This window comes from Rousettus aegyptiacus, unplaced genomic scaffold (assembly GCF_014176215.1).
Source record: "Rousettus aegyptiacus isolate mRouAeg1 unplaced genomic scaffold, mRouAeg1.p scaffold_m13_p_12, whole genome shotgun sequence".
NCBI lineage: Eukaryota > Metazoa > Chordata > Mammalia > Chiroptera > Pteropodidae > Rousettus > Rousettus aegyptiacus.
Genome location: NW_023416287.1, coordinates 23,347,915 through 23,360,883, shown reverse-complemented (window position 1 = coordinate 23,360,883; position 12,969 = coordinate 23,347,915). Strand labels below are relative to the sequence as shown.

The 12,969-nt window shown below is 44.0% G+C and overlaps 1 protein-coding gene across 3 annotated transcripts in view; it reads right to left on the bottom strand.

Moving 5' to 3' along the window:
- Positions 1-1,953: 1,953 nt before the first annotated feature.
- Positions 1,954-12,969, bottom strand: part of ATRN (attractin) — a 172,299-nt gene continuing 161,283 nt past the window's right edge. For 2 of the 3 annotated variants that reach the window (XM_016139006.2, XM_016138745.2), the window contains exons 27-29: positions 11,980-12,087; positions 9,017-9,131; positions 1,954-6,338 (exon numbers count right to left, since the gene is read on the bottom strand). In XM_016139006.2, coding sequence (XP_015994492.2) covers positions 6,214-6,338; positions 9,017-9,131; positions 11,980-12,087 — 348 coding nt within the window. In that variant the 3' untranslated portion in view covers positions 1,954-6,213. Of the gene's footprint in view, positions 6,339-9,012; positions 9,132-11,979; positions 12,088-12,969 lie in introns of all 3 variants that reach the window. The other variant, XM_036229603.1, reaches the window with a different exon arrangement.

Here is a 12,969-nt window from a genome sequence, read left to right as displayed (position 1 = left end):
AGTGACGCAAAGACCAGCATATAGCCCCGCCTCTTAAGTGGTGACTCAGGGTCCCATGTGTGGAGAACAGAGTGCAAGCTGACCTGGTCCTTGCAATCTGTGAGGTCAGCCAAGGGTTGCCTCGCCGCAAGGAACTCTCCTAAGAACAGGGAAGTACGGAACTGATTGGGGGGGCGGGGTGACAATGTGGCGCTGCTCCAAGGCAAGGGGTAGCTCATGGCCTCAAGCAGACGGAACTGCAAGAGATCATAGCAGGGTGTGGGGTGGGTGAGGAGAACCTTATCTTAGCCAGTATTTGTACGCTCTTGTATAAAAGCAGCTTGCAAAAATAAAACCACACCATTGTCCACCATCAGTGGACAAAATCAGGGCAGTGGACTTCCTGATCCCAGCTTCTGTCTGCTTTCTTTTCTCAATCTCCCACCATTCCCACTCAGGCTGATTTTCCAGAGCTGTGCTCGATGTGGCAGTGTAATGGCTGAAAAATGACTGCTAGAAATTTATTACTTGCAGGAAAATTACTGCTTGGCTATGCCCATGGGAACATGGCTATGTCCATGGGAACATAGGCTGTCACCCATAGGAACATAACATTCTAAACAAGCTTTCTGCTTCTGTAACCCCGTTTATGCACCTGACCTGTAAGTTGACAGGTAGTAAATAGAAGAAAGATAGACCTTTGGGTTTAGACAGAATGAATAATGAGATTTTGGGCTTAAAAACTCTGTACCTCTACATTTCGAGGCTGCTTAATTTGGGGTCTGCGTATCCCTGGCAGACACAGCTGGCTGAATAAAGAGTGTGTTTCCTATCCTATAACTCACTGAGTTCTGGGTCCGTGTGTCTTTCGGGGGCTGGCGGCTACAACAGCGGGATTTACCATTTGCTGGACGTGGCACCATGTTCCATCCATCTTTAATACCTCATTTCTTCCAACATTTCTTTGGCCAGAGCTTGGTTTATGGAGTCAACCTAACTGTGAAGGGAGAAGCAATTGACCTGGGATTCCAAAGACAAAATGTTAACAGGTTTGGCGAACACATGGCAGCCTCTGCCACGATACCACCAAAGCCCGGGTTTTTATCCTGTCAGGAACACTTGACTGCTCCTGTGGCCCTCCCCAGAAGAGTTTGAAGGTCCTCCTCAACCTGACAGCAGTCACCAGTCCAAGTTCCCCTGTCAGGCCCAGAGCCAAGTTCTGGTGGGCAGGACTCCTCCGGGCTCTGCACCAGCCCCCTTGGGTCTGGGGCCTGGCCCAACCTCCCCTGTATGAACAACTGCTCTTCCCTGTGTTTCCTCCAACTTTCTTAATGCCCAGCACACCTATCCCACCCTTCTGGGCCTTTTGCACTGCGCACCAGGGCACAGAAATACACTGTTCTCGCCACACTCTGAGGGCAGGTGCTGTATAAAGCGGGGCTGGGCATACAGAAGGCCAGCAGATGAGACTTTGGGAATGGACATGTCACCAAAAACTCAAGACCAAGGACAATGCTGGGACCATGTGGGATGATACCTATCAGCATTTCTCAGATTCAGCAGCTTCGAAAACTTAGACATTCAGGAGGCCGTGAGGAGACAAGATGCTGAAAGACCAAGGGCAGCTGGTGAGGCACCGCCCAGGCACGGACCAAACTGCGCCCAGCCCTTCCCCGTGCCAGGCAGAACGGCTCTGCACACCAGTCTCCTTCCCCAGCACTGTCGTTTCAGGGCACACAGGTATGTGAAGACGTCAGGAAGTCCTCTCACAGGCAGCGCGGGGCTCCCCCCACCCATGTCTGAGGAGCCCACCCTGCTGGTTTTACACTTTCACCTTCACGACTGCCAAGTGCTTCCTCTGAGGCAGTCTGAAATCTGGGAACCATTGTAAACATTTTTTTCCTTAAGGTTTTAATGACCAAATTGTAAAAATAAGTCAAACGAAACAGAATCAGAAACACTCAGAAGAAAAAAGACATTTTTACCAGATCTACTTTTATTCCATAAGGAAGTTTGTAGTATAGTATTTACTTTTGTTTATATACAAGTTCTTCACATTTGTGTTTAAAATGCACAGACCTCCCTTAATTCTCTTGTTCCTGCTTAAATTAGCTGTTATTTTACAATACAAAAAATACCAAAAAATTGCAGTCCTAAATGTATGTATAACACCCACAATAATCCCCAGCAATGAATAGTTTACAATACTTACTCCATATTTACATGAGTGCAATAGATGCTAAATTATACATATTAACAAACTAAGCTTGAATCCAAACAACAACAAAGAAAACTGTAAATAACTATAGAACGAAACATTTCCAGAGCCAGAATTAGTTCAACGAAACAGGCTTCACTAGTGTTTAGAATGTTTTGTGCACAAATTCAGTTACTGAAAGTTGATTCTGTTATTGCCTTTAAAAGAGAAGGCGCCAGCTTTCCTCTCCACTCCAAATCGCTGCCCTGCAGGCAGGGGTTTATTAGTTTGAAGGACTCGGGGAAACATCTCTCAGCCAGGCCTGGCTATCTATAAACCGTCATGGTGATAATGGTTTGAGCAGAGTTTGGTAAATTAGGTAAACGTTTCAGACTGAAAGCCAGTGAACGGCCCAAGGACAGACCCTCTGCTCTCCTAATCTGTCCTCAGGATGGCCAATTCTCACAGAAACCACAAGGAAAGATCTCCTGGGACAATGGGTTTGGGAGCTGGATTCTGTTTTAATTCTAAAGAGCTGCTTTTTCATCTTGGTCACTGCCCTAGTGTTAGCTTAGGTTTTAAGTGCTTAGTGAGTATTTGTTGAATGGATGGATGAATGAATGAAACCGAAGGATCAAAGGTGTTCGTGACAAGGACACCATGACCCAAGGAAGTGAATCCATCCCACCCCCTCCTCCAAAACACTCTCTTAGGTTGAAGGGGTAAGACTTGTCCTGAAAGGTAAAATGCCTTTTTCTATTCTTCGTGCTCCGGTCTTTTTGTTTGCCCCAGATTTCCCAGTATAGCTCTCATATTGCACCTCAAGCTTCGCCCACAGATATTTTCATGTTTTCCTTTTGCCGCCAATCTTCCAACCAGGGCTCCTTTTTCTCTGGGTGAGCTCAGGGGAGAATGAATGGCCTTCTCTCCAGACTGTGTGTAGGGCGGAGGCTGGAGATAGGCAGGAGCCCAGGGTACCTGTGGTTCTCCATGGGGAAACAGGAGCTTCCAGTATAGTAAACTGTGCTCCTGGGAAATGATCATTAAAAATTTAGACAAAACCACAGCAAAACGCAGCCCGGAAAACCCCTTTTTGGAAAATCTGATTTCTACAGGTATAGTCTTTGAACTTAAAGATTATGTGAAACATTTCTCAGCACAAGATTAGTTGTCCCTGGCTACCCACAGCACCAACAGGCTGACAGATTCACAACACACTTGCAGAACCAACAACAGTGACAGACATTCCTGCTGCCTTGAGCCTCCTGACACACTGCCGTTTAAATGGACTCACTGCCAAGTTTTCAAGTATGTACTGAGAGACGATTCAGGTTTTAAGAGTTATCCAATTTGTACCAGGTGCATTTGAACACACTGGCACAATGGGGACACCCTTCTTGGCCTTGTTACCAATGTATCAGGGCCTAACGAGAGGACTTCTCTGAACTCGATATCCAGGATATGGCACAAAAACATTAGGTGAAACTCAGACACCGCTGCATTTAATAAAAATACATTTAGATATTTTTGTTTTATGTACATTCCGAATGTCTGAACATTCTGGACACTACTGTATAGTTATGTACAAGTACGATATCAATGTTTTCATGATTATTTTAATTTATATACAGGCTCTCCCGTGACATGCAGACATTCTTCTGAAGTTCCAGATGACATCCCTTTGTAACTGGCTCTAAGCTGAGTGTCTCTTTCTTACTCCCTTCCTCTGGCCTGAGCCTGGAGGAAGCTGTTTGCTACTGGCTGCAAAGGAGAAGCAGGTAGATTCAGCTGTTTCTCCACTGTTGGAACGGAATTAAACTTCACTTGTTCCTTCCTTCCTTTTTGAAGACAAACATTATCTTTTAGGGAAAAAATAATAATAACCAGGTGGCTATGGGACACAGTACATATTTTTTCAAGGCCTGGGACTACTGTGGGGAAGAGGCTTCTTTGGCCAAGGGGACACTGGTCCTTTGAACAAACAAGGGCTTCCCGTGGGAGGACTCTCTCCAGAGGCCTCTCTGTTAGGAGGCCTCGTGGTAATTATGGAGGTGTGAGGCCAGTCCATGGCTGGCTCTCTTTGGGTGCTGTGATCTCGAGTAGGAATGTGGGGAGCTCGTAGAGAAGATCTTTTTTAGAACCATCTGTTCTTTAACAGTGATGTGAACACACAGCTTTTTGAGAGGTGTCTCAAAGTAGAGGTGTTTTGTGCACCAGTGTTTTATGGTTCAACTTCCTTGAAAACATCTTTCCAGGCAATTCTTCATGGAAGTGGGGTCGGTGTTGGGGAAGAGACAATACTCCCTCTCTAGGCACTGCATTTAAAGGTGAAATGCTGCAGTTTCTACTCTTTTGAGTGTTTATCTCTCCAAATTCACGAACTTGAGTATTGCTGTCTAGAAGCCCATCCCAGTAGGGTAATGCCGGAGAACCCCAGGGTTTGAAGCAGAAGAGAGGTCTTGAGAGGCTGCTGCATAATGCCAGGATACAGAGCACCATAGATAGGACAACACGACATCCAGGCAGTGCCCTGGAGAGAAAAGCAGGGACTGCCCCCCCACCCCCACTTAAATTTGGTCACTTTCCATTTGGCATAGTTTTTACCATTCTTGTCCATTTTTCTCCATGTGCTTGTCATCCTTATAGTGTTCACTGCCCTCCCCACAGCCAGCACTTGGGTCTGGGGAGGAGGTCTGAAGAGCCCAGCCCGTCCCGGAGGAAAGAGGGCAAACAGCTCCAGGCCCTTCTCCAGGCTTTCAGCTGGTTCTGCCGACTATGGGAGACCGTCTCTCTGCTGGTTCGTGATTCTACCTGAGGATGACCCACGGCTCTGAGGAGCAACCGGAACAAAGAGCCGCTCTTTGATCCAAGGGTCCCAAGTGCTGTCACTCTGTTTTCTGCTCAAGGGAGACTCTTAACGTGACATGAGCGAGTCCCTTCCTCTGTGGTGCCCTGGCAGTAGGTGGCCAGAAGGCCTGGAGTGACCTAGGGCAGGGGAAGGGAGGCACATGGGGACCCTGTGTATTTAGTGTCCTTTTTGACAACAATATGAACAGGAGCTTTTACAGTTAGGTCATTTCTGCTTTCCTCTCAGTCCTTACTGCTGGGTTAAAGGGTGCCTGGGGTGAGAATTCTTTCCTGGTTGCAAATTACGTTTTAGAAAAAAACCAGATTGCTAATGGTAGCTATTTAAATTTTATAAGAATGTAGGAGTGCGCTTATGTAAAAACTTAGGCTTACTAACTTCCAACTGCTAGATCTATTTAAAGTCTAGGCACTTAGTGTATGTGTATATGTGTGTGTGTGTGTGTGTGTGAGAGAGAGAGAGAGAGAGAATTTCAAATGGATTAAGACTAAATTAATCAAGTTGCACTAGAAAACTACCTATTACACCAGTTTATATTCTAAGTAACACTGCTGACCTTGACATTAAAATAGCCCCCTTCTATCTTAGTTTGATATGACTCAAAAGAGATGGACCATTATTAGTTCTCAACTAGAAAAAAACTACTCCCTAGAAGAGAGGTATCTGCCTAAATCGTGCAAGAATAAATAGCACATCTTTTAAAAAAGATAGCAGGCTTCAGATGAAAACAAGTGAATTCATCTGACTAATTTTTAAAAGACCATGTTCTAGAATGACTGATAACAAATGTCTACTTGTAAACACTACGTCTTTGTTTTTTTGCACAGTTGAGACAGTCCCACGACCAGTTTCCCACAAGCAACCTGAGTGTCATTCCTAGCTCTCTCACTGGCTCCTACCAGCCTCCTCCAGCAACTGGATCACCCCTGGATCTGTAATTAAATCAATTATTTCCTATGCAAAAGTAAAAGGTTAGATGCTGGAGCACAGATGGGAGAAACCGTCAAAGAAAGCTTGTGAACATGCAGATGAGTCAGATGTTTCCAGTCGGAGGGTTTCCAGTCTTCTGCCCTGCTCTGCTCAGCACAGCATCTCCCTGCCTGCTCCCTCCCTGCAGACGGCTCTGTCTTGTCACACGTCCCTTGCTCACGGAGAGTCCCTGGCCCCAGCATCAAATGCAGGTTCCAGGCTGCGCAGGGGGCTGCTGCTTCCGGTTTCTCACCGCTCCAGACTTCTCTTTGTACACTATTGGCATCTGCTGGGAGATGTCCACCAGGGCGCTGGCTACTGCGAGGCCTTGGGAGAACCCCCAGAAGGAAAATGTGTTAAGGAACAGCTTACTTTTGTTTGTAAAAATAACTTAAAGTTTTCCTCCTTATATATATAAAGCAATAAAGTATATAGGGAAAAGTCTTACTATCTACTCTCCCTCTCTCCACCTTTCCCTTCCTCCATCTAAGAGACTGCTTTCATTAGTTGTACACATTCCTTCAGGGTTTAGTTATGTACATATTACAAATACATATTATATTCTCCCCCCTCGCCACCATTTATACAAAAGGTGTAGCTTGCTTTTCAGCAGATCAACCAAGCACAATGCTCTGACGGGTGGCGGGAGCATTTACATTTGATTGCAGACATACTCTAAGCAATAAATTTCTCAGGCCTGCCTCCAAAAGGGCTCCAAGAAAAAGCAGCACTTTTTACAATGAAATTCAGATTCATTCCACATCCCCCACCCAGCACTAGTGATTTTTCTATCTATAGGTTAGGAGAGACTCTCGGGCCAGGCTTTGGAATAAGCAAGGTTCTTTAACCTCTGTGTGCCTCAGTTTCCTCATTTGTAAAATGGGATAATAACAGCACAGGGCTTGTGTGAGGAATCAATGAGTGAATTGAAGGGAAGTCTTAGAATGCTGTGGGGCTCATCACCCCCGCCCCCACCTTTGCCTCAGGGACTGGCGATTCCATTTTCCTTTTTGCCCTGGTAACCAATTAACTCGATGATCACTAGCTAGAGAAGGCACAGTTATGGCAGCTAGAAGCCTAAGGCTCAGACTAGCCCAGGCTCAGTCCCGCTGAGGCCCTCAGACATCTTGCTGTAGGAGCTTGTTACTCTACCTCTCTGAGCCTATGAAATGGGGGGATGGCAGGCTCTCTCAATGGGGAATCCACACCGGTGACACCTGTTATACCAAAGGCAGAGCAGGGTGCTCTGGAAGTCCACACAAGGACACCATCTAAAATGGGGGGTAGAGAAGGGTGGCAAGGATGGTCCCACTATTGGGGTGGGTCTTAAGCAGGGACTAGGCCTTCGTTATGTATCTGGAGGGTGGGCACAGCAGACAAAGGTTGGGGCAGGAAAGGCCACAGTGTTGCAAGCTTGTCATCTCCCCACCCAGCACTTTGCCTTCAGGGAGCACTGGACAATGTCTACTGGGCCAAGCGGTGGCAGAAGACACCACCTCAGAGCCTTCAGGTCAATGGGCCACTCTGCCCTCAACACGAGAAAGGCTGAGTTGGAGAATCAGGACCCATGCATGGGCAAGGGCAAAACAAGCTGGTCTCCCGGGAAGCGAAGGCAACAAATCCTGGCCTGGCCCTGCCTAACAGCCTCCCCTTGCGAGGACATCACAGATGCAGACCGCCTGAAAGCTGAGCTGGAGGCTCTTCTGCTCTTAGGGCTGTACTCAGGGCTGTGGAGCTTGGGACCTGCACAAAGCTGAGCTGGAGGCTCTTCTGCTCTTAGGGCTGTACTCAGGGCTGTGGAGCTTGGGACCTGCACGGGTCACACTTTCCTCATAGGCACAATGTTTTCTTTGGCTAAGGCAACCCCTGACCCCCCATACTCATCTCAACTGAAAGCTGTCTAAAACGTTCATATTATCTGAGGCATCCCTCCAAAGTGTTCCATGATTAATCAAGATACTTCCAAAACTGTATTCCATCTTTCCTTCATATTCAACAAGATGATGTTTATCTAAATTATGACTCATGTATTTGATGGAATAGTATAAAAGACATTGGTAAAATATTATGTAGTAAGCAGTAAAAATGTTTATAAAAGTTATATGAAAAAAGAAGAATAAAAATGAGAGTGATACAAACATTTTAACTGAATTGCTGGCAAGGGCTGAAAAGGAAACCGAACAGTGAAAATTGGTAGGTGTTGGATGGTAGAACTGTGAGTAAATTTTCAAAAACTTCCTTTAAGTTGTAAAAGTTGCTATTTGTGCCTTATATTTAAAATAGAGTGAAAAGCAAATGAAATGCAGTAGTGCTAGAAATACCAAGTTCAGAATCACCAGCTTGGAGGAGCTAACTGGAAGCCATAACAATAGGTAAGATGACTGAGAAAGGACGTATGGAGCGGAGAGGGAGAAAGCATACATTTAGAGGCAGAGCAAGGAAGGGGAGATGGGAAAGCAGCGGCAGAGCCGGAGGGGGCTGGAAACAGGTAGCAAAGGAAGGTATGGTCAGAAGCATCAATCAATACCACTGGGAGGCTGAGGAAGCTGGTGCAGTGAGGAGAGTTGGACTTTCCCCTGGGAGGGAATGGTGATCTCAGGAAAGACAGGTTAGGGCAGGGGTCCCCAACCCCTGGGCCACAGACCAGTACTGATCTGTGGCCTCTTAGGAACAGGGCCACACAACAGGAGGCGAGCGGCAGGCAAGCAAGCGAGGGAACAAGCAAAGCTTCATCTGTATTTGCAGCACTAGCATCACCCTCAGCTCCACTTCAGATCATCAAGCATTAGATTCTCATAGGAGCACCAGTCCCTGGTGCCAAAAAGGTTGGGGACCGCTGGGTAGGGAATACCAGTGACAAAAGGATTACTTCACCAAATCCTTACAACGACATGAGGCAGGCGCTAATATAATATTGCCTTTATGCTCAAATTCTCTATGAAAGTGAAGGATCCCTGACATGCTAAAATGAAAGCTGTGTTTGTCCCTGCCGCTCATCGACTCACCTGACTGTCCTGGAGGAGGGATTCCACCAAAGCCTCGAGGGAGCCTCACAAACACAGAGAGGACAGCAGCTTTGTTGCCAAAACATGGCTCCAGGGCAATGGGTTTAGGAACAGTCTGGTGGGAGAAAGCAAAGCATTAGCTAAAGCTGTGTTTCTCAACCTTTAATGCTGCAGCCTTTAGATGTGATTTTTAGATGCCCTCTGTATTAGTTTCTATTGCTGTATAACATATAACAAATTTAGTTGTTTAAAATAAAACCTATTTATTATTTCAGTTTTGTAGGTCAGAAGTCCAGGCGAGCTCTGTAGGGTTCTCTGCTAGGGATACAGGATTATTTATGTCTTCCATCAGTTCTGTAAAATTCTCAGCTCTTATCTCACAAGGGCGAAATCAAGTACCAGTTGGGTTCCACTCTTATCTGAGGGCTCTGGGGAACAATCTGCTTCAAATCTCATTCAGGTTGTTGGCAGGATCCAGTTCACCATGGCTGTAGGCCTGAGGTCCCCATTTCCTTGCGAGAGGTTAGCCAGGGGCCACTCTCTCCTCTTGGAGACTGCTTGCATTCCTCTTCATATGGGCCCTCCAGCTTCCAACCGGCAATGGCACATCAAGTCCTTCTCATGCTTCCTCTTCTGCCCCTAGCCAGAGAAAACTCTCCCCATATCTTCAGGTCAGCTACCTTGAGACTTTCATTACTTCTGTAAAATCCCTTCGGAGCAGTACCTGGGGTCTGACTAACCATGGGAAAAAACCCTTGGGGGCCACCTTTAGCATTCTGTCTACTATATCCCCAAATATGTCAGCCATCTCTTCAGTGTGGTTAAAGAAAATAATTTCCAGAACCACTCTGGCTGTGCCACAGAGAAATGACAGGATGGAGGAAATGGCAGAAGTGGGGAAACCAGTTATGAGCAATTACAGTGATTCAGGTGAGAGATTACAGTGGCCTAGGTGGTAGGTACTGTGAAGGAGGTGTGCGCAGGGGTCAGATGAAGGGGGCTGAACGAGCAAGAACTGCCAGAAGGTGAGTGTGCGGTGTCCTGAAAGGAAAGTCAAGAAAGCGTTCTAAGGAGCGACCAACTGTGTACTACATGCTGCTGACGTGACATATGATCTCGTTCAGTACTTTCGGTTTGTCTATTCTCTTTAATCTCACAAATTATTACTATTTTATCAGAACAATGTTTGCTTAGAATTATGCATGTTTCCCTTTAATTTACTCACTATTCCTTCTTACTTCATCTTCCTGAGGTCATTTTCCTTCTTTCTAGCACATCCTTTAGACATTTCTTTTGTGCAGTTCTGCTGCACACTCTCAGTTTTTCTTCTAATCAGCAGGTATCTTTATTTTATCCTTGTTCTTGGAACGTAGTTACTGGGCTCATGATTCTAGGTTGGCAGTTCTCTTTCAGTATTTTGAAGACATTCTTCAACTCTGTCTGGCTTCTGATATTACTCATCAGAACTCAGCTGTCACTCTGTCATTCCTTTGTAGGTGATTTTTCCCCCTAGTTATTTTTTAATGTAAAATATACGCAACATAAAATGTACCATCTTAACTATTTTTAGGTATACAGTTCGGTGGTATTAGGTGCATTCATACTGCTGTGCAACCATCCCCACTAACCATCTCCAGAACTCTCCTCATCTTATAAAACTGAAACCCTGTCCCCATTCGGCAGTAACTCCCCATTCCTTACTCCCACCCCAGGCCCTGGCAACCACCATTCTACTTTTTGTCTCTCTGAATCTGACGACTTGAGATACTTAATGTAAGTGGAATCATATATTTGCCTTTTTGTGACTGGCTTATTTCACTCATATATTATCCTCAAGATTCATCTATGTTATAGCATGTAGTAGAATTTCTCTTTTTTAAGGCCAAATAATATTCCACTGTTTGTACGCACCCCATTTTGTTTATCCATTCATCCACCAGTGGTCACTTGGGTTGTTTCCACCTTTTACTTACTGTGAATAATGTTGCTATGAATGTGGGTATACAAATATATCTTTGAGACCATGCTTTCAATTTAGGGGGTATATACTCAGAAGTAGATTGTTGGATTACATAATTCTATTTTTATTTTGATTAAAAAGTACTGTTTTCCACAGTAGCTGCATCATTTTTATATTCTCACTAACAGTGCACAGGGTTCCAATTTCTCCACATTGTAGTGATCTTTTTTTCCCTCTGGCTGATTTTAAGATGTTCTCTTTATCTTTGGAGTTCTATAGTTTCACTATGATAAATCTAACTGTACTTTTCTTTCTCTTCTGTTTCCTTCTGTTTCTTTCCTTAATTCTGCTTGTGATATGTTTTGCTTCTGGGATCTATATATTCATGACTTCCATCAATTCTGGAAAATTCTCAGTTATTATCTCTGAATACTGCATCTCCTCCATCCATTTGTTCCGGGGCTCTGATTATATACATACATACATACATACATACATACTATATATATATATATAGAGAAGACTATATATATATATATATATATGTATATATATATATGTATGTATATATATATATAGTCTTCTCGTTTTCTCCTCCATATTCTTATTAACTATCATATTTTCCATCTCCTTGTCTCTCTGTTCTATAGTCTATGTAATTTCTTCAGATTCATCTTCCAGTTCAAAAGCTCTCCCTTGCTGGTATCTGATGTACTACTGAAATAAGTTTTAGAGTTAGGGCATAAAGCCACAGAATACTTATAAGAATATCAGGGGATGATATTCTTATAAGATGATGCTGCTTAGCAAGATTAACCAAAGACTGAAAAATGAAAGCAAAGAATACCTGACAACTTTGATGTGTTGGCTTCTTATAAAAAAGAAAGAGGAAGGTAAACATAAGAGGCAATAGAATAAGTCACTTGCTCTCTCTGGTTTTCCAGATCTAGAAGCATGAGTTTTGACAAATTAAGTTATAGGGAATTTTTAATCACATTCTCACCTTTATACTCCCCCCAATAAGATCAGGAGGCTCTTCATCTGTTTCTAAGGCAACATTTACAGAGGCAAAGGGACGACTGGCCATCTGCTGCATCTCTCGAAGAAGTTGCTAATGAGTAATAAAGCAGATATTAATGCAATGAGTACTGAGGGGATTTTATTAGAGAATACTACATATTAAAAATACCTCATCTTCTCCTCTGAGTCAAATAAATCAAATCTAAAATGGTATTTCTGAAATGGCTGGAGAAAGTTGGACATGAACCAGGTAACATTAGAAATTATTAAATCTTGTTGGATGTGGTAATAGTATTGTCATTATAGCAAAGAAAAGATCTTCATCTGTTGGCTATGTATACTTTAGTATTGATAGAAAACCATGATGCCTGCTTGTTAAATACATAAAAATAAATGATATAGCCCTAGCTCCTCATATTTTTATTACTAGATTAAAGCCAGGCTTTCTTTCTTCCTGCTTAAATCTGAACCAAGTATTTACATGGCAACAAAAACCTGTCCCTCATTAACACAGTATTTAGGAACTGAAAAAGCTCTTTATTCGGAGAGGTGGTGTAAGCTAAAAACATAAACAAGTGTGAAGTTCTGCAAAGTTAGAGGGACAAGCAAGGGCTCTGGATTTAGAGAGGCATGAATGTGAATCGCTGCTCCAACGCTCATCAGTGGTGTGACCTTAAAAAAAGGTGTCCAAAGTCTCTGGACATCAGTTCAGAAATGAGTTTTTAAACCCATAATAATGTCAGCCGGATCAAATGAGATACATTATTAGCTCACTGCCTGGCACATGGTGGGTGGTCAATACTGTATCATTAAGGATATTAGGGATCTGGGCATGTCACTGAAGTTTTGAGGTCATGTCACAGAAGATGACCAAGTTTTACTTCAAATCATTCCCTTGGAATGACTGTAGGAGTGAGAATCTTTGGCTTGATAGATCATGGCTCTGTTTTAGAAAAGCATTTTTATGTCAAAT